At 35.1% G+C, this 21,356-nt stretch overlaps 1 protein-coding gene across 4 annotated transcripts in view; it reads left to right on the top strand.

Moving 5' to 3' along the window:
* The window catches only part of B3GALT1 (beta-1,3-galactosyltransferase 1), a 190,006-nt gene that overhangs the window by 70,925 nt on the left and 97,725 nt on the right, over positions 1 to 21,356 (top strand). For 2 of the 4 annotated variants that reach the window (XM_032693107.1, XM_032693108.1), the window contains one exon: positions 12,648 to 12,788. Coding sequence is in view for 1 of the 4 variants with exons in the window: in XM_032693110.1 (XP_032549001.1) it covers positions 12,648 to 12,726 (79 nt within the window). In the remaining 3 variants the exon portion in view is untranslated. Of the gene's footprint in view, positions 1 to 10,182; positions 10,205 to 12,647; positions 12,789 to 21,356 lie in introns of those variants that run through there. The other 2 variants (XM_032693109.1, XM_032693110.1) reach the window with 2 other exon arrangements.

The raw sequence follows: 21,356 nt of genomic DNA, 5'->3' as shown, positions 1-21,356 counted from the left end.
GGACAATATACTGCAGGCAAAACTAGTTGACCCATCTACTGACCCACTACCTGCAGCATGTGTGGTCCAGGATCAGGAGAGGAGCTGCCCAGCAAGTACATGATATGCTACCACCATGGCCAAGGAACATGGAACTGTGTGGGAGGTGGAAGAGTTGAGTCTGTACTAAATAAATGAGCCTGAGCAGGCATGTGAAATAAAATCAAAGTCAAATGAAGTAGAATGGATGGATTAAAAAGAAATTTTTTCACTAGTACATAGCCTGTGTAGAAATTAAAAAACAAACAAACAAACAAAAACAAACAAACAAACAAACCAAAAAAAACAACCACAGGAACATAAAGTATTTATGTTATGATACATTAGAAAACCATTTTTGTCTCTGAGAATTTAGAGCAGCTACGCACAGTTTTTTTCTTAAAAACCCCACCTTTTTACCTTTTCAAATACAATTTGCTTACATGCAGAATAAACAGTATGTGCTTAGTATTCATTTAGGGATTTTGCTGGTGAGAATTTTTTATTTTACTTTGATCACACTTTCTTAATTTGGGTATAATCTAGCTTTATATCTTTTCAGTCAGAAAAACACAGTTCATTTATGTGATTGTTCTTCCTATAAATCATGTAATATACACTGAGAATATGCTGGGGGGAAACTATTCTCTCTTTCCTGTGTGCACTATAATATATCAGTTTCTGCAGCAATAATTTAAACACCTAAAAGTTGCTACTGAAATCCTCTATTATTACAGTTCTGGGAAGAGAGATTTAAATACGTAGTTTCTGAAACGTATGCACTTGGGAAATGTTAAAAACGTGGCACTGAATTCCTTGAATTAGAAGAAGATGTATTAAAAAGAATATTATGCATGAACTCTGTATGTGGGATTCTCTTTTTTAATAAATGCTCCCAATATATAATTCTTTTCTTAAATGGCATGGGATTCTCATAAATAAAAGGTCTCCAAAATTAGCCAGTCTTTGCCATCACAAATATATGCTTGTCTTAGTTAGTTGGTTGACATTGCTGCTTTGGGCATCTCGAGGCAGTGTAAATAGAGCAGGTGTTTGAGGGCAGGTGGGTGTGATGGGGCCACGTGCCTGGCTAAGATGCACATACTGCTGCTGGACACAGGAAGCTGAGCACAGTGCAGGAATGCTCTGAGGGGTTAAAGAGGCACCTTATGGTCTGCAACTAGAGCATTGTGGTTACATGCCCAAGGTTAGTCAAAAATCAGACCTTGTTACCACAGAATCAGACAGGCAGGAGCTCTTGATTTTCATTTGCCTCCTTCTATAGCATGTGGTATAGTCTTTTTCTCAGTCACTTGAGCACTTTTACCAGGTAACATTCCTTCTATTCTATTTGTAGGACATGTTGATGTCACACAATGTCTTTGGCTCTTTTCCAATACCACATAGAAGTTGGCAAGGATTTGTGTGTTTTTAATAAGTATATAAGATTTTTAATAACTAAGTCTCTCTAGGGAGAGATATTTCTGTTTCATGGTGTTCAGGAAGATTGGAAAAAAAAATCAACTCCACCTGGGGATTATTCTTGACAATGTCATTAGCTCATTGTCTGAAGTCCAGGGAGAATTATTTTCTTTACCCTGATAGCCCCATGAATTACAAGAATTAAGTATTCTTGTGGAATTCAGCACATAGCTGAATGAAGATCAGATCTGCTATACAATCTAGCAAAGTAAATAGGTGTAAACCGGCTCTTTTTCTCAGCTGTTGCATTTTCTGTACTCCTTCATCATTGGTTCCTTAATTTGAGGCCATAAAGGCTGACTCTGCCCTGATACTGGGATAGATAAGTACCTTGTCCCAAAGGAAATGACATGGCCTGGTATTGTGATGGCATTCCTTGCGAAAAAAAAACTTCTTTGCAAGTTCTGGTTTATATATAACAATTTTATAAAATGCTTGTATTTATTTTTCTCCAGAAGATTTTCTCAGAGATGTGTAAATGTGTTTCTACTTAATAATATTTCTACTTAATAATAAGCTGACTTAGTTTTCTACCAGAAAAAAAATTGGTATGATGAGGCATGCTAATAAACACAGCTGTATGTTCCTTTCTTACATATAGCCTTTTTGCAAATGAATAAAGATTATGCTTTTGAATTCTTTGTTAGTTTATCATCTTAAGAAAAGTTAAAAAGAAAAACAGCACTTTTGAAATTATGGTTGAAGCATGCATATTGTTGTAAGAACCAGCTAATGTATTTTTCTTACAAAAATACTAGAAGTTTTATAAGAAGATGTAAGGATACAAAAGAAAACTTTCTAGTGGAACAATACAAGTTCCTTTGTCAGATTCCTCTGCGAATTGCAAATATATTGCTCACAGAGCAGAACTGGCCATTGCAAATTTCCCATGTCATTTGAAAAAATCATTGAAACACCAAATGTTGAAAACATTCTGAATACTGTCTTGAAAAGCTGAAGACTAAAGTTTATATCCCTGAAACAGGAGATAGATTAGATATCTCTCTCTAGTAGTGCTGTGGCAGCTGGTAGGCCTAGAAACAAACCTGAAAAACTCTTCTTCCCATTCCCCCCCCAAGATATCACCATTAAGAAGCTCATCTGTAATAAACTGACAACCCAGTATCTCTCTACTTTTAGCATAATTGTTTTATGAGCTGCAATACACCACGAAATCATCACACATACTCATGGCTGTCTCACAATACTACCATAATAACTGACTGTTTCATTCTGGAAAGAATATTCCAAATTGTGTTCTTTTTACCAGATTTCCCAATCAGCTGTCTAATGCTTCAAGAAAAAAAATCAGCTGATAAACCAGATTCAGAGTGAGAAAATGCCTGACTGAATTTTAAAACTTGCTCATTGCTAGTTAGAAAGTCATAATATCTCATTCAACAGTAATGGACAGTGGGCCTGGAGGGACAGCAAAGAATTAACTCCTCTAAGCCTAGTCAAGGATAGAGTTGGGGTTTTTTTTCTTACATTAATTCTACTGTACATATTCCATCATATGCCAAGCATGATAGAAAATAAAGGAAAAAATAAGATTAATCTGTGTAAGGTCTTCTAATGTAGAAAAGAAATAAATGCTGTTTTATATAATTGTTAAAGACACTGCTAAAAGATAATGATTAACCAATGCAGCATGGTGAGAGCAATATAAAGTAGGTTAATCATCTGGAGCTCACACAAACCCTGTTAGCCTCTAGTAGTCTTTTCCTAAGGTATCAACATAATTTGAATTTCAAAAAAGAGCTTAACAGAACACAGTTCTTTGTTTTTTGTTAAATAAGGACTTGGACCATAAAAAAAATCAACTTACCTTTTCTAAATTTCTGTGTAATCATCTGATCTGAGCTAATAGCCTAAAATTGAGTAGTGTTAGCTCCAGAGAAGGTAATGGTAAAGCTCCCACCAAGTTTTGATTCCTTAGTCCAAGGTACTAAGTACCTGGAATTTCTCATGAAGATAGATAATCTCTGCTAAATGAGAAGATTTTATGCTATGCTGTGCTATGTTACACACCTATGCTCTCCATTCCATGGGAATAAAAATCCATATTCCATCAGTGGAATCAATGTAGCTAATTATACCACCTGGGCATCTGACACACACACACAAAAAAAAGCTAACAAATTATTTCCCAATGTAATATCATAGAAATGAAAAGCAAACCTAAGAGGAAAGAAAAACATAATTCAACCAGCATTTGTTTTCATGATCTTTCTTTCTTTCTCTCCTTCTTCCTTCTTTCTTTTTCTAGATTTTAAAAACTCCAAAACTCAGTTTTCCCTCTCACAACTGTTAATAAATGTGTTACTGTAGGACTGAGGAGCAGAAGTTAGTGAGGAATAACAGACTAAATTAAATCTAATTGATCTTAGGCAGCCATCAGGGATATTCATAACAAGGAGAAGTGACCTTAAAAACTGACTCTCTTCCATTGTATTTGTAGGATGTGTCATCGTTTTCTCTCAACTCCGCTTACCCAGCCCTCATTACACTTATTTTAAAAAAATAACATTTTAGTTGTTTTTAAGTCTGGCATGGCTAATTTTACTTAATGTCAATTAATTTTCAAAAATTACTGGGCTTGTAAATTTCATAGTAGTAAAGAAGGTAACAAATTCACAAGTGACTACGCTTGTGGAGCCAAAAAAATTGTTCTTGCAACGTTCCTGCTGGTCAAAATCAGACAAAAAAAATGACAAAAAATCTAATAACAATTGAACAAGTCCCACTACTATGGTACTATTGAAACAAAATGCTGAAAAAAAAGCCACATTTTTATGCTTGCCTATTAAGTTCCTCCATAAAAACAGTTAGGGTAGTAATTCAGAGGGCTTTTGTTCTACTAATCACTAACTACAGTGTTTTCCTAATGAAAGTCGTGCATAAAGAAGTATTTAGCTGTGAAGGTTCTGGAATATAGGCATAACGGACTGGGCAGTTTAACAGTATAAAAGAGATGCTAGAAATGTTAATTTTATATGTATTAAAGTCAACGTTAGAGATTTGCAGGGTTTGGAGGGGAGAAAAGGGTAGGGTAGAAAAATTCTGACAGGAAATTAGATTAGAACATCACCTATATAACGTGATTTACAGATTTCTTTTTATTATTATTATTTTATTTTTATTACTAGAGTCAGACCAGCAGTCAGCTCCTCAGCATGTGTTTGGATTGTGCTTTTCTGGACAGTCTTACCCTAATTTTTTCACAGGAATAGATTTGATTTCTTTTTCTACCTTTAAAGTTGAACTTCTTTCCATGTTAGAGGTTACTCTGTCTTATATATGTCTTTATTTTATATTTGTGGGTTTGGAGGTGGTGGGGGAAAATATAGGTGGCCTGAGAAGCTTTACACTTTTACACAGTTGGCAGATTGTGAAAATCTTTGTGTTTCACCCTAATACTATTTTCTAAGCAATTCTCTGACTAAACTGACATCTTAGCAAAAATTATCAAACCCCTTTCCCTTGAGCTTTACTTCTAGTTTAAAGCACATTTATCTATAAGTCACTCTGGACTTCAAAGATGGTGAATCACCCACGTATCTATGGCATATGTAACACTGGAATTTCACAATTTTTTGTGTATTAGATTACTATTTGCCCCATTTTCTAGAACAATGCCAGACCCAGATTGGTAGTTAATCTTGTTGATCAACCCTGCTTCTCTTGTTGTAGCTTATTTAAGGACATACACCTCCACAGCTGATTCTTTGCACAACTGTAATTTAGAAAAGATTAATTCTTTTTCCTTTGTAAAAGAAAATGTAATTGCCATATATTCTCAAGAGCCCAAGTTGACTTCTTCAATCTGATTTTGTGCTTCCTTCAAATTATACTTTTTAAAGAAGGTGGAAAATCAAACATCCTAATTTGGACTTTATTAATAAATCCCTAAACCCAGATTCTCAGTACACAGATGAAAATTACTGGTTATACAATACTTGTAAGGAGTTAATATGGAAGCATGCATTCTTTCTAGAAATGGAATGATCTAGGAACTGATATAACTTTTGGAAGAATGATATGTTAAACTAGATTTATTTAAGTAATGTCATTGAAAAGCTTCACATTGGAAGATGCAAATCATGAAGTAAACCAAGATAAAATTATGACAGTGACCAGAAAATAGAAAATATTTATTTTCTATTTACTGTTTAGGTACTTACATACACTACAACTCTCTCATTCTTCATTATAAAGTTGGGAATCACAGAAATGGTATTTCTTTCCATTGCAAAAATTACAGAAGTATCATGGTCTCCATTTTATAGAAGAGAGAGAAAAGTCCAGAAGCCATGCAAGAAACCTGAATTACCCCGAGCCCACTCACTGGCCTACTTGGTTGTAATCTCGACCTAATGGCTAACTGTGTCTTTGTCATTTTGAGACAGCAAACTTAGTTTGAAATTATATGTATCTACTTATTCAGTGCTGTTAGGTGACATCAAAACACTGTTTGTGTTTCTTATTTCACTGATAGCCGGTTATGTTCCAGTAAAGTGGAACTTTTAAAATTTTAGTGGGACCAGAATGTGTGTTTTTTTAAAACAGTTCTGCTAAAAAAAAAAAAAAAATTGATCAGATTCATCTCATGTCTCAATTGAGATCACAACAGTATCTAGCATCTACTCTTAATAAATTGAGTGGATATGACCTTAGTTTGAAATTAAACTTCTTGAAAACCTTTTTTTGGTTCTTCCAGAGCAGAACAGGGTTTGGTGGTCTCTGAAGTGTACCTGAAGGTTTGGTTTGAGCTCTTAACTCCTCTGCACATTGCACCTATTCACTCTATCCTATTCTGTACCATTATAAAATAATTATTGTTTACTACTCACAACAATAAAATCATCAGCATCATCAGCGCTGATATAGGAGGAGGATTGGAGGCAAGACAACAGCAGAAGGGAAAGAGTTTAAAACTTCATGTGTTGACAGTATTGACTCAAAATCTCAAAGGCAGAGTGCCTGATTCAGTTTTATGAGCGTTCCTACCTTGGTCATTTGGCAGCAAGCAACTTAGTGATCCTGCTAAACTTGCTTTCAAACCCCTATCTGGTTGTGCTACTCACAGGAGAAGTAGGCAGAGAGGGAAAACAAAGCACTGCCCTTCCCTGCCTTCACACTCTCCAAACTCTCTCTGCGCCTCCAGTTCCCCTCCCACAACATTCCCAGTGGTATTCCTCTGCTCAGCTCTTCCTGTGTGGCCACACTTCAAAACACGATTTCTCACATATAACCAGGGAAAGGAGATACTTTGCATAAGGAGAATAAAATCAGAGGGAGGTATCTCAAAAGTCAGTTTAGGGCATACTGTGGGAGTTTAGAGGATGCATCATGTAGGACGTAAGAGGACCAAAGGAACCAGGAAAGAAAAGAGGGAGATGAGGTTCATTTTACCATTGCAAAGTTTATCCAGCTCAAACGCATATACCACAGAATGGCAGCAAACTGGAATACAGCCACAGTGCAGTTCTTCCCATACTAATTCTCAATTTACATACTTGTTATATGTAGCCCATTCAACCTTCATCAGCAGAGGTGTCTGAGATTTGTAGTGTGAAGGTTCGTGGATGCATGAATATTTGAGCTTTAATTATTTTATCAAAACAGTTTGTTCTACTTTTATCACAATATAACTAGCATTAACTTATGATATATCTCTTTAGAAGGCACAGTAAGGGTTGAAAATAGGTACCAAATAAAATCTTATTAATTTTGTGCAAAAATGAAAAAAAATTGTAGAGCAGCATGAGGCAGTCATAAAGCAGGGGAAAAAAATCATGTAATTATTTAAGGAATAGACATAAACTATTTGGAATTCCTACAAGCAGGCAACTAAATTAGTAATAGATACTGGTATTCTCAAATACTTGATAATTAATATAAGATGATAAAAGACAGTTCAAAATAAAAAGAATAAAGAAAGGAAGTGGTAAGTCACATAATGAGCTAAAAAGTAGAAATAAGACCCTCTTAATTTAACCGTAATTTTAATCAGAGGCTGAAATATTAAATAATAATTTAAGATAATTTTGCAGTTAGCAATTGATATGCTGTACATATGAACAATATTCAGGGTAAAAGGAAATATACCCTGTTGCACTACACAGTAATACCAGATTAATTAAATACAGTAAGAATTGTATTACAGCCAGTGTCTAAAAGGAATTTCCAATCTCAAGCAGCCAACTCATATGATCAGTTTACAATCAAGCTACAGTATTTCTGGAGCAGTGATTAGCCTCAGGATGGAATCAATAATGCTAAAGAGTAATGAGGCACAGAATCACTCCTCTTTTTCATACAAAGATTATGAAAGGAATAAAAATGGAAATTGTAAGCCAATTTAATTGTTCAATTGAGTTAAAAGATGTTAACGGTATTAAAAATAAGCAACTACTATTTTCAATTGACAAAGCATCAGACGTTATTTATTCTTTCACCCAGAAAACAGAGACAGTTGTTTGGACGTCAGCTATTGAAAATCATGTGTGTGAAAGTTAAAATGCTCACTGGAAAAGCACAGTTCAATTAAGCATAGCCTGCACGCATCAGTCAGAGAAGGTCATACTTTACTGACACACAGGAGTACTGTGAAGACGTTACTGCCATGACTGATGAAAGGAATCAGTAGATTTATGATACCCTGATTTGACAATGCCCTTCCCTCAGAAATTAATGACTTAGGACAGTGCTAGGGACATAAGGAGTAAATGGAACTGTTAGTTAAAATACGAGCTGGAAAAAAAAAATGCATTTGAAAGCTGTTTTTTCAAGTGTTTTGGGAGGATTCTGTCGGTCTAAATCAAAATTCTAGCACCCCCATCTATTTGGTTGGGACCAGGTACTAATTCTTCCTTATTGATCTTTCTTAAATGGCAAGTAAAATATCAGGGAGATTACAATATCTAGAGGAATCAGTAAATGACCAAATTGAATCTATACAAAAGTAAACCCCATGTAGGATATGTGTGCATACACCTTGTGTAGTAAGCATTCAGGAATGAGGAGGTGTGGAAACATCCCTGAGCATCCCTGACAAGGCCTTGGGATCTCACACTATCCAAACCATGAAACAATGAAAACCATGGATCTGTTTCTGTTTATTTAAGATGCTTAATACAGACCAGCTGGGCAACCACTATCTGGGAAATAATATTGTGTTGTCCCATGCTGAAACATGAGATCTGTACCAAGTCTTTGGAAAAATTCAAGTGTAAATTAACTGGTGTATACCTACATTCAGCGGCTTTTTAAATGCCTGCCTAGAAGATCAGATGTGTAAAATTATTTTTCAAAAATTCTATCAGTGCCTCTAATGGAACAAATCTTCTATACAAATATTAAGCTACCCAATACACAAGAGCAGATCTAGTACAGAACTTTAAGAATATCTGAAGCAGAGGGAAGGTGTCCTCTTCTATGAAATGCAGCAAGTTTTCGAGAGTAAGAGCTCTAACAGACACACACTAGAAGTTCTTTAAGATTTCCCTGTAATTGAAACTTGTGTTATTACTGAAGTATTAAGTTACATAAAAAAGAATGTTGAATTTTCTCTAGATAAGATTTGAGATGGTAGATAAGTAATCAGAATTACGAAAAAGACTGTCACAAGACAAAAATCAAATTGGGCCAGAGAATCAGAAATTATGAGTGCAAGAGATGAGCTTGAACTTAGGATAAGGGATAACTAAAGGTTGGATTAAAACATAATATCTGCAATGGTGGGACTTATCAAAATATCTTAGGATCAATTAAAACTTTAATTTTTTTTTTTCTGAACTTTTTTTTTTCCCCTTGATCTGGCCCAAAGGTTATTTTTTTCCTACCTTGAGAAAAGTGTTTTCTACAAGGGAGACAACCTGCCTCTTCTGGTTCATATCTTAAAAGATGCCACGGTCCTTGGAGCTTTCAGCCCCACCGTAGGTACTGTACATGCAGGATCCTGCCACGGTGAACTCAAGACTCCAGACCCCAACACACTTTACTCTGCTTCACAGCATGTCATATGTAAACACTAGCCCCTATCCTGAACTATATCTCTGAGATTTCCAGGTGGCAATCTGATCCAACTTGGTTAGTGAAACAGTGTTGTAGAAGCTGAAGGACCTAGAGCAGATGGAGTGACATCCCTACCTGATAATTTCTGAGCAATAGGAAAGGTGTAGTTCAGGTATGGGTGAGCACACCAGCTCATTATCATTTTAACCAAGCCATTGTTATGTAAAGGTTTTAAAACAGAACCAAGTTACCATGGAAACTGATTGAAGCAAAGACTTACCGTAAATTCTTTTCTAGACAACGATAACAGGACTGACAGGTGGGCTGTAAAGGGAAAATGAGTGCAATATGAGTTAGGCATGTTGGTCTGTTTTCTCTTCCTAAAAGCAGGAGAGAGCATTTATAGCTCTGCTTTATCTCTACTGTTTTCTGCTGTGATATATTGAACATATTTTAAAAGAAGCTCCCACCTAAATGAACCTTTTATTTTGTCATAATCCTATTTGCAAGAGGATATTGGTACCCTAGAGAAAAGAGCTGAAGGGCAGGGCACTCCACTTATTTTCCCAAATTATTATGTCTTGCCAGAATCATCAGGGAGGAAGAGCCATCACTCAGGATACACATTTGCATAAAGTGCCCTTTCCCAACAGTGTTTATATTGTGGTCCTGAAATATGCTCTAGGTACATTTACATCTCAGCACAGCACTCCCCTTGTACAATATGAAAGAAGGTAACAGGGGAATTAAGTAATTTTAGTGAAGAAATACCCCTTTTCCCTTTTCCATAATTTTGAAAATATACCTCTTTTTTGCAATCCTATTCAAAGTCAAAATGATTTGGCTCTGCAAATATCTTTCTTAGTCTGATGGATGATGGTAAGAATAACAGGGATTACAGTACGCAGCCCCCAAAACACAGTGCCAGAGTTTTACAGAGGGAAATTGGCAGAATGAACAGCAGAGCTTGTACCTTTTCCACTTGGAGTAGTTAGTTGGGAATGATTTCAGCATACCAATATGCAACATTTTTTTAATTCTGTGCCGGATATTTCTACCTGCTGTGCTTAATTTCAGAATCTTGTGTTATCGTTAGAGAAAATATTCTCTTTTGCGATATAATTTTCTACCAAAAGGAAGGCAGGAGAAGGGGCAGATTCTTACTTGAATTAATCCCACTACTTTCCTAGCCCAAAGTTTCTTCTTCTTGGTTCCAGCTTCCAGCTGGAGCTGTATTTGTACATGCCCTCCTGATGTAAGCCATAAAGCACTTTTCTTCCAGATTTTAAGAGGTCAGCTGTCATCAACAGACATAGTTGGTCCCAGTACACTAGAATCACAACATATAGTCACCTTTTCCAGTATGTTTGCCTTACCGCTAAAAGTAAGGCAACAGCTGGTTTTGTAGTCAAAAGTAAATATACTTCTCACCTTCAGTCTGTGCCTTCCTCAGCACTGTGGGGGTGGGGACATGACAGATGGTTCCTGCTAAGTAATCAGAGATAAAATGGTATTTGGTGTATGGCATAAATTTCCAGGCAAATAAGAATGCTTTTCATTTAATATTGTCCCTGTGAAAAGCTGGATACCTTAATAAAATGTGGCAAGCTCTAAGGAAACTCATATACATGTTAAAGTAATATGAAGTATGAAGATGAGACTAATCACAGAACTGTGATAAATGATGCACAAGCTAACTGTTACTTGTCAGAAGTGAATTTTTATAACTCTGTTTATTATATATAAAGCTTTTTGGCAATGAGACAAATGGAAACATGAACTCAAATTCTGCTGGTTTTAGGCTAATTTCATCTTTGTTTTGGGCTCTGTCCACTGTACAATATTTGGGTGTCTCTGGCTGCCAGTCCAGGCTCGGTTGTCAGTCATGCTTGGGCAGAGGCTTGTGAGGGAGGTCCTTGGGACTGGACACTCAAGGATTTCTTCCATTAAAAGGTAGAACCATTTAAAGAAAGCCATTTTAAGTATTTCTATGCTTTTTTTTCTTCTTTCTGACCCTCCTGGAAAAGGGTCAACAAATACAGCTGTTGTTCTCCTCAAGCAAATAAATTCCTCATGAAGGTAAAAATTATTTCAAAGATATGCTTTTAATTCTATAAAGGGCGTCCCAATAATTGACAGTTTAATACAATTAAAATTCCTTGGCACCATTCTATGTTCCCAAATTTTAATTATTTTTCATATCTGCTTCTTTGACAAAAATGTGTCATTTCAAGTAATCATCATCAGATTCCAGATATAGGTGTTTATCTTTGACTTAATTAAGGAGGTCAGAGTTTTACAAATAAGAATGTTGGCAATAGTTAAAGTTCATAACATTGGACAATACAATTTTAATTTACAAATTCTTGCAAAAAGGCATGATTATCAAAAGGAAAGGTGGGGAAAAGAGGCACAAGAAATGGAGAAGGGATTGTTAGGAACTGGAAAAAGCCAAGATATAAGTTCAGGGAGTGGGGGGAGACACCCAAAAAACCCCAAACAAACACACTGCCCCCCCCCCCCAAAAAAAAAACCAAAACAACAACAACAAAACAAAAAATGATAAAACAAAAAATGGAACAGAACAAACCTCCTTAAAACTGCAATGTACAAAATTACCATTTACAATACAAGGATAATTCTTCCAAGCCCAATTAGAATTCTGTGAAAATTGCTGAACCCTGTAGACGTGTCTTAGACAGGCACCTTGTTGTAAACTTCAAGATTAAGCCTGAAAGAAAAGAGATCAATGCTGTAACTAAAATAGACTGTGACATATCTGACTGGTCGTTCTAAAGGTGTTGCCTGGGCTTACAGAGGAAAATTTGCCAAACACTGGTGGTTTGTGTTTCTCGTGAGCCCACATGTTTTATGTTGCGAGACATTATTTATACATGTTTGTGTTGCCACAGTTTATGCAGAAAAAATGTATATAAGTAGATTCTGTGCATGGATCTAAGTGGTTAGCAATATAAAAATATGTCAGTATTCACATCTGCAAACTTACTACTTCAGTACTTGACCCCAACTCTCTAATTGTTCCACTTCTGTTTTCATGGAAGACAGAAAGAAAAGAATAAAAGCCTTTCATTTACCCATATGTAACTCATGGATATTTGTCAATGCAGGTTTATCAATACAGAGTCCACATTGGTTTCACATGTGACAAGGAGGCAAGCAAACAGTGGAGAACAGCAGTACATGTGATGCAGATAAGCAAGAAAGAAAAATTAAGGACAAAAAGACAGAGCAGTTACTAAAAAAAAAAGGTAAGTGATTCAGATAATTCTGTATAAAGTGTAAAATGTAAAAAAGAATGGTATCAAATAGTGTATGTTTATCTTGCCCTTCCTAGTATTTCTGAGAATTACTGCTACATGTGTCTATGGACATACCTACACATACACACACACACCCCCTACTTACACCCATTCACACAATGAATTTACTTTTTGAACAAAATTTTACCCTCAGTGAAAATATTTACTATACTGGTATTTGACATTTCTTTTAATAAAATTTTCTATATTTCATTTTATTTCCTTTACATAAAACATTGTACTATTTCTACAGGAAGCCAGACAAGTAATATTTTGACTGGGGAGTAAAAGAGTGTTGTGCTATGTGTGTTACTGTTCCTTCTCAACAGTTCTGAGTTCTCAAACCGTACAATGTCTATCCTGTCCTTGAACTGATCTCTTGGGGCATTACAAGCACACTGCAGAAATTGCATTTTCACCACTAACAGATGGTGGAAAGAAAATCATAGCTAAACATTACATATCTATCTGCTTAATCCTTACCTTTCCCTTCCACTCACAAAACTAACACTAACTTGAGATGCTGGTATAGCAACACACACGAAGTGTTAAGAAATGGTTACTTACAGGTTTTTGCATTCCTGAGTAACACCATCACCTTATCACATCCATTTAGTTTATCCACAAAACAGAAATCCTTTTAGACTTTGGCCTTGTAGAAGTGCTTTAACCCATCTACAAAATGTTATGCTTATATTTAACTTTCATAGAACAGCATCTAATGCTTCCAGACAGCATTTTTCAGAAGACTGACTCCAAATCTATGGAAATTCACTACTGAAATAACACGTTCTATGAATCAAGAGCTCTAAAGACATTAAAAACCAATCAAACAAAAATCCTCAAAACTCATTATTACTGTTGCATCATATTAATTATACATCGCACAATTCCTGATAATGCAATATCGTGTTCGTGATAACTTTCTGCACTTTGGTAGGATTGGCACACACTGAGACATTCTGTCTATTCCTTTGTACATTGTTGATTGATAGCTGCTGCATGTATGCAGAGTATCAGCAAGGATGCCTCTGATGGGAGAAGCAGAATCATACAGCTGGAGTTTCTCTAGGACGTGCAATATTCATCAGTTGCAAACTTGGGAATGTCATATTGTAAAAGCTACATGATAAAAGACGCTGTGTGGTGTTACAGCTGATTCCATTTGCCATATGGCATGTTATTATTTTGTATTACCTTGGGGAGTGCGCTAAAAGTGAAAGAACAGAACACACTCAAGGTATATGGAATAAGGGCAAATTGCATAGTTCTTAATTATATCAGTACATTATAACTGAAATGGAGACGGAACTAAATATGAGAGTTGAAAGTGCATTATACTACTTCCCAGCTCCTGGAAAGTAATAAACTCTATCAGGAATATTTAAGCAGAAAGAAATTGCTAGCCACCATATGTAAAAACCTACAGACAACCTCAAAGCAGGTTGACTCAAAAGTCAGCAAATGCTATGTGTAATGCTACACACATTCCCAAAATATGGTTTTACATCAAAAATAGTTTTACATGGGATAGGCTGGAGAAAACATTTAATCAGTAATCTCTAAATGAGAGCCCATATGCTCAGCTGTAATAAAACCATGACATGAATTATTAGAACAATATAGTGGAGGGTATTTGCTGAACAATTAAAGTAAAAGCATAATAATTAATTGCGTCCTTTTGATACAGGTAAGTGAGCTGTCCACAGGGCCTAAGATGTTCCAAAACAAACAGAATCTCCAAATTTAAAAAGGCTTTCTCTTTACAATATATCAGAATTCACAAGCAGATTGTTATGAATGTGGCCAGAACTTAAGCAAGATTTGAGGAAAGATGGTTCAATGAAAAAATACTTTGTATTTTACACAACACAATTGAGCTTCACCCCTCTCTTATCCTGGAGTGCCATCTTTGCAGCTGTTATCTGACTCTGAAACAAAATCCAGCCAAGGTTAGATTATTCTTTGGGATCTATTATTCAGTCACCACTTAAATTTTAAATGACAAATTTTGTGATACCAAATAGCATAAACATACAGGCCTGCTGGTTTTTGAACTAGTTTGGCTCTAAATGCCATAGTCCATTAGATGAGGCATTTTAAGTTAGAGGAACAGAACATTTTCAAATTATTCATGATAATTGTGCAATATTTCAGATGACATCCTCAAAACTATCATCTATTCGACTGTTCAGTTTGAGTAGCCAAAAAGTAGATTGCTCCCATTAGCCAGATCTTTAGTAGGAATAAATCAGATAAATTCTGGTGACTCTCAATATTTGCACTTGCACTTTCCTTTCTTATTAGTTTTTACCAGCTTTTAGAAAGATAATTTTTTTTTTTGGTAAGTCATTCAAGTGACTCAAGATCATTTAAAGCTAACAGAACCTCACAGAAAAGAGAATAGAGGATCACAGCTATATGGCCCTTGTAAAGCTTGCACTCACTACCAAAACCAGTGCAGTTTACCAGTATCAAGGTTTGACACTGCATTGTTTTCATTTATAAATACAGGAGGGGCTGAGCTTCAGCTACTGTGCAAATTACTGCATCCATTTTCATTTCTCAGCTAATGTTAACACCAACTCATAACACATTCTCCACTGTATTATCAAGATCTATGAAGTTTTCACACATTTCAGTCTGTGTGCCACTCATGCTTCTGTTCCAGCCATAAAATAGGCTGATGGCAAAAATGACTGATGTCACTAAATGAGGGTTATTATTCAGTGAGAGATAAGGAAAGAAAGGGAGGGAAAGAGGGAGGGAAAAAGCCAGTTCTCACTATTATACTCAAGGGTCTTCTTCCTTTTTAAGTGAGCTGGAATCTTGACTATGAGTTAACTGACAACTGACAGCTCAAGTTTAAAGACTCAGTGTTGTAAATATACTTGATAAATTAGCAAACATTTTTCCATTATTATCTTCTTTAAAGGAAAGCTGTTTATTATTACAAAATAGAGTAATATTTTTCATCTAAGAATGTATTCAATTCCATGCTAATGAAAGATAACTAGTGTTTGACAGAATCAGTGTTTACCTTACCGTAATAAATTGAGAATTTACAACTACATTTTAAATACTTTGATTTCTGCTATTCTGATAAGCTCTGTTACCCTGACAACAAGCATAAATGAATGTGTTAGGTCATGATAAATTTTCAGTGCTGCAGTTTTAAATTGGTATTGGAAAATAACTTTTTTAAAATACTTAGTAATTTCTGCTGAAAAGATAGAAATATTTAATTAAATATGGGAAATGGAATGTCAGTATGAATTTTTAAAACTAAAATCTTATCATAGCATGGTAATTATTTCTACTATTATTTTTTACTAAATTTACACACTCTACAACTCGGAAAAACATCAAGAAAATGATAAATGGGAGAGTTTGGGAATTTAAGTCAAGGAAAGAATCATGTTCCAAAGTTTTCTCATGACAGACAAAGTTTTTTCTGCTAGTTCACTTTTTTAGGCAGTTAATTTTTTTTATTAATTGATCATGAGAGTATTATAGTATAATATGATTATTTTAGATGTGTACACTTTTAAAGTCTTCAATAAATTTAAGAAAATGCAGATAGGCCAAAAATTTGCTATGCTGCAGAGGTAGAATGCTCAATTACATCTAGCAGGAAAATCAGAAGTAAAGAATTTTTATCCAACCATAGTTTATAAGTAACCAAGGTTGAACAGTGGCCATATCTTAAGAGAATTTCAGAGAGATAAGACATGATTTGTAAGACATGATCTATTCAAGAGTACACTGTACACTATAAAATAATATTGTCAATTACAAACCCCCTAGTTTTAGTGACAATACAGTATTTAAAAACTTGGAAAACTGGTTATATAATCTAGAATAATAAAATTTTTAGTATTGTCAACCTCTGACTTTCCCTTCCAGTGGCACTGCTATATTCAATTTTATAAATACACTTCTACTCAAAAACTTGGAAAATAAGCATCTGCTCCATGCTTTAGAGGTGCCTAAGACCTAACTAAATACAATTTATGCATATTTTAGGGCTTCTTTTGACATATATTCAACTGTCAATTCTCATATGTTTCTTCTAAAAAGATACTCTGCTGCATATTTGCAGTACCTTACGAACAGATGTTATACCTGCTCTGCTGATTCCTCTTCGAGTACTTATATCTTTGCTAGATTATGAAGTGTTGATTAAACAGTAAGTGAAAAACACAGTGTAGTAAACAAAATATATTAGGATTTCAGTGCTTTTTCTAAATGACGTTACTCACAGCAGATTTTGGACCAGTGTTTCCGAATTCTTCCTTATTCTTCTTCCTTATTCTGCTTCTAAAATACTTCCTTATTCTAAAGCTAAACCTTTTTATGCCAGCAGAAGCTGACAGACTCTCAAGGCAAACAACTGGCAAATTCTCCTAAGCACTCAGCATGATCTGTATTTTCTGCAGTTCAGTAAAAACCTCAATATCATTTGAGAGTAAGACCATGATATGTCCTTAATAGTCGAACAATGTTATTTCTTTTTTTCAGGGGAAATTTTCAGAAAGCAGATCCCATTTTGCAAGTGAGGCTTTTTAACTGCCGTGCCTACATTGCACATTTGGCCAATCCCTTCACTAGTACCGAACAGATCCCTATCCTTTTATTCCCAAAGATGTACATGCATGTTTTTGATATACTGTGTATGTTCAAAGACAATTATTTGAGTAAACACAGAATCTGAAAAATGAACAAGGTGAAAAGTATAGAACTATGTTTTCTGAGCGAGGCTCTGCCACCCTTGTTTACACCCTAATCTCCAAGAACACCTCCTGATCAAGCTGCATCCTAAAAGCAACATTAAGTGCTTTCCTGGAACAGATTACTGAACTGCATGCTCAGATGATCACTATAATTTCTTATTTTTAAAGGCAGTGACTGCAATAACATCATGCTAGCAACATTTATGTTATAAATTGTACATAATTGTATAGAAATAAACCTGCGAGGTATCTAAGTCTCCATCAAAATGCAATGAAGTGGGAGGGTTTTTTTAAACCGGAAAACACAAGACTGAACAGGAATGAAAATAGTCTTTTGTAATTCCTTGCTTATCCCACCAAAAGGCCATCTGATTTTTATAGTGAGTTAAAACATAAGAGATATAAGTAGTTCTTTGCTGTTTAGAATATTATTGATTTTTTTTGACATCGCAGATGACAGTAGATGTGATTAATGGCTGCTGATAATTGGAGTTTCATTCCAGTGGTTATTGCTTGTCAGCAACAATTAATAGCTCCACAAACCCCCCATTCATTTCACAATATTAAAGACTGATGGCTTGTGGGAATTATGCTAAACTCGCACTTTCAATTAGATTTTGAATTTTATAGTATATTGAATAACAGTTTATGCTTTTATAATAGCAATGATGGTTTATTGTTGCATGGTAATCACTCTCATTACATGTATGTTTATCTGGAGAATTACAATTTTTATAGTCATTAAAATTATTCAATTACATTTCTCTAGAAGTACAAGGTGCTTTGGTCTGTATCAGTAAAGATGGGTTTGAATGTCAGTGACATTGGTTCTGCCCTACTATTTAATAGGCAAGATACAATGTTTAAGAGAGGCAAGAAAAGTTTCCGTTCCTTGGTATCAAGCAAAAAACAAACAAAAAACCAGCAGGAAGGGAGAGGGAATCAAGGACTGGCACAGAGGAGTGGACAGGGGAGAGAGAAAGAGCTGTGTAAGATAAAGTTGATTGAACATGTCATCTGCATCAGGACAAAATGGTGCATAGACTTTAATGTGAGAGATTGGAAAGGGTATAATTCTTTATTGTGACTACATTAAACTTAGAACAGTTTTTAAAGTTTCTTTACTGAGAAATCAGCAAGCTCTGAAGTTTAATATGCTTGTAAGATAAATCTGGAAAATATAAGTATACTGATAAAAATTCTGACACTCAGGAAGCCAGTGCATTTCTAACACAGACATCTACATTGTCAGGATCTAAGTCAGAGACCACTGAAGAAAGTTCAACAAAGTGGAAAAGGGAACAGTGTGGAGAAAGAACTTTATAAAGTAAGCTTCTTAATTAGCAAGGCACGTACTGATTTCACTTGCATAAGAGCTTTTGCCTAGGACTCTCCTTGACTTTAATTTTTTGATGCAGAGAATACTATTTTTATGACAATACTGTAAATAAAAGTTTCTTCTGCTTTGTCTCTTAACATGCTCTTAAAATTTACTGATAATTTTGATTATTTTTCTAGTTTAATCTTACACAAATTATCTAACTAATCTCCCAAATAAAGAAAATTCTACTAATTCAATCTTGTAATTTTCTTCCAAACAAAGAAGTTATTCTAGTGTAAGATGAGAACCTGTCCCAAGAAGTACCAAATTATTTCAGCAAATGAGGTTAAGGGAAAAGTCAGTAGTAAAAATGACTATGATAATTGTAAAAATTCCAGGTCAAAACTGCTGTCTGTTGCACATCTCCATTCAGTAGTGATCATGTCCAAGTCAATGCCAAACTCTGAATGAAATCAATGAGAACAGGATCAAGACCTTTCTTATTACTATTTGATTAGTTTGTGCAGATTTACAAAAGCAGAAAATTACTGCTGGTGATAGGAAAACCTCCAAAGATATTCTTGTTTGTTTCCCTGGAAAAATCATACTGTGAAAGTTTGGATGATTATACAGATATATATAAAACTTCTCTGATTTACTTTGCTCCTGGCCTTCAGACCATCTGTTCAGAAATATTTTTTTCTTACAGTTTCATGATTCTATTATTAGTTATTTGTTGCATATTAGCACCTCACAGCTCTAATTAGTATATGTTCTACTGTGGCAGGGGCTATATAGACCAGGTGAAACCAAGTGCAGAGTAAGTTGGGACTAAATACAAAAATAACCAGCTTTGCAATTCCCAAGGTAGATTTCTGCTAAGTGTAAGTTAGGGGTTTTCCTAGAACGATTTTTTTCTTATAATTTTTTTCAATTCCCAATGTTATTTGGATAATAAAATTTAAAGGAAAAAAGGCATAGAATTAAATTCACGATTATGATGCAAACCATCGTGACTAAGGAGAACAAAGTATACAGATGTATGCCAGTAATCCAATGGAGAAGGATGAGGGAGTTAAAAAAAGCAATTTGGTTCTATTCTTTGATATAATCTAATAAAACATTAATCTTTCTATTGTGAAACACAAATTCAGGCATTGCGATGGCTGTAGATCCAATTCTAATGTCTTATTCAGACAAATCATTTTCACTGCTCTCATGTTTGACAATACCAACAAAGATAATCCCATAATATATGTCCCATATCCAGCACTGAATTTATCAGGTGTGGGTTATTTATTTTATGACTGAAGAATTTCTGGAAAGATCATATAATCCAGGTTGGTAATTCATGTACTGTTTTCAAAATGTAGTATTTTACAAACATGTAAGGGAACTAGACGTTGCCTTGAAGCAAACTCCAGGGACGTGGGAAAGCCAATACATCTGGGCAGAACAAGGGATGTCAGAGCTTCATTAGTTGTCACTTTTGGGGTATAGATTCTAGCTTCTGTGTGCCTTTCTTGCTCTCAAGTAACCAGCAGTTTTAGTATGCCTCAGGCAATAAGATAATTCAAATATGCATACATTCAATAGCATTAAACTTATCAGAACACACATGCAAAAATTTAGAAGCTGAGACCCAGCCGTTTGCTGCTTTGAAGAATTGTCTGTTATTTTCTTTTTTTTTTTTTACTATGAATAGCACCTGTAAATATTGAGAACAGTGAAGCCAAGCAGAACATAAGCTATAAGCAGAAAGCAGGAATAGGCCACACAAATACTCTTTTGTTCACATGAAATTGAGGTTGTCTGAGTGTGTTTTATAAATTCAGTCAAAACATCTGCTAGAAGAGCTCTCACTTAAGCATTAGCTACTCCATCTTTTCAGAAGATGTTGTGTATTTTAGTGGCTTGGTCCAGAAAACTACTTGTGTTACTATGGAGTGAAGTGGGAATAAATTCACACACTGTGCTCTGGAAGACTATATTTAACATGAGAGATGAAGATCATCTTTTACCTTTACTCTAAAACCTATGGCTTTTAGAATTTGGGGGTTTTCTACTTATTTACTAATGGTAAGCATATGTTGTGACTGTAGTGCTTGAGAATTTATCTGATTAATAGAAGAAATAAAAACTTAGCATTTTACTGCTGCTATGTTTATGCTTACAGTTTGTAGCTTTATTCCTGAACTTCAGGAGAAGCGCGATTCTTTTAGTCTACGCAGCCAATGTAAAAATTCTCTCTTCTACTCCTGCGTTACACACACACACAAAATTAAACTATAAAAGAGTTTGGCTACAATTTTTAATAGAAAGCTCAAGTATTTGCTCTACTTTCACAGCAGGAAAAACACAGTTATATACTAAGAAGATTCACAGAGGTCTGTATCAGAGCTTCTATGCTCACTCACATCATTGTTACGCTTCTCAGGTGCATGGATTTCAGGCATATGCCTT

This window comes from Chiroxiphia lanceolata, chromosome 7 (genome assembly GCF_009829145.1).
Source record: "Chiroxiphia lanceolata isolate bChiLan1 chromosome 7, bChiLan1.pri, whole genome shotgun sequence".
In the NCBI taxonomy this organism is placed as follows: Eukaryota; Metazoa; Chordata; class Aves; order Passeriformes; family Pipridae; genus Chiroxiphia; species Chiroxiphia lanceolata.
The sequence above is the reverse complement of the archived record's forward strand: the minus strand, read 5'-3'. Positions and strand labels throughout refer to the sequence as shown.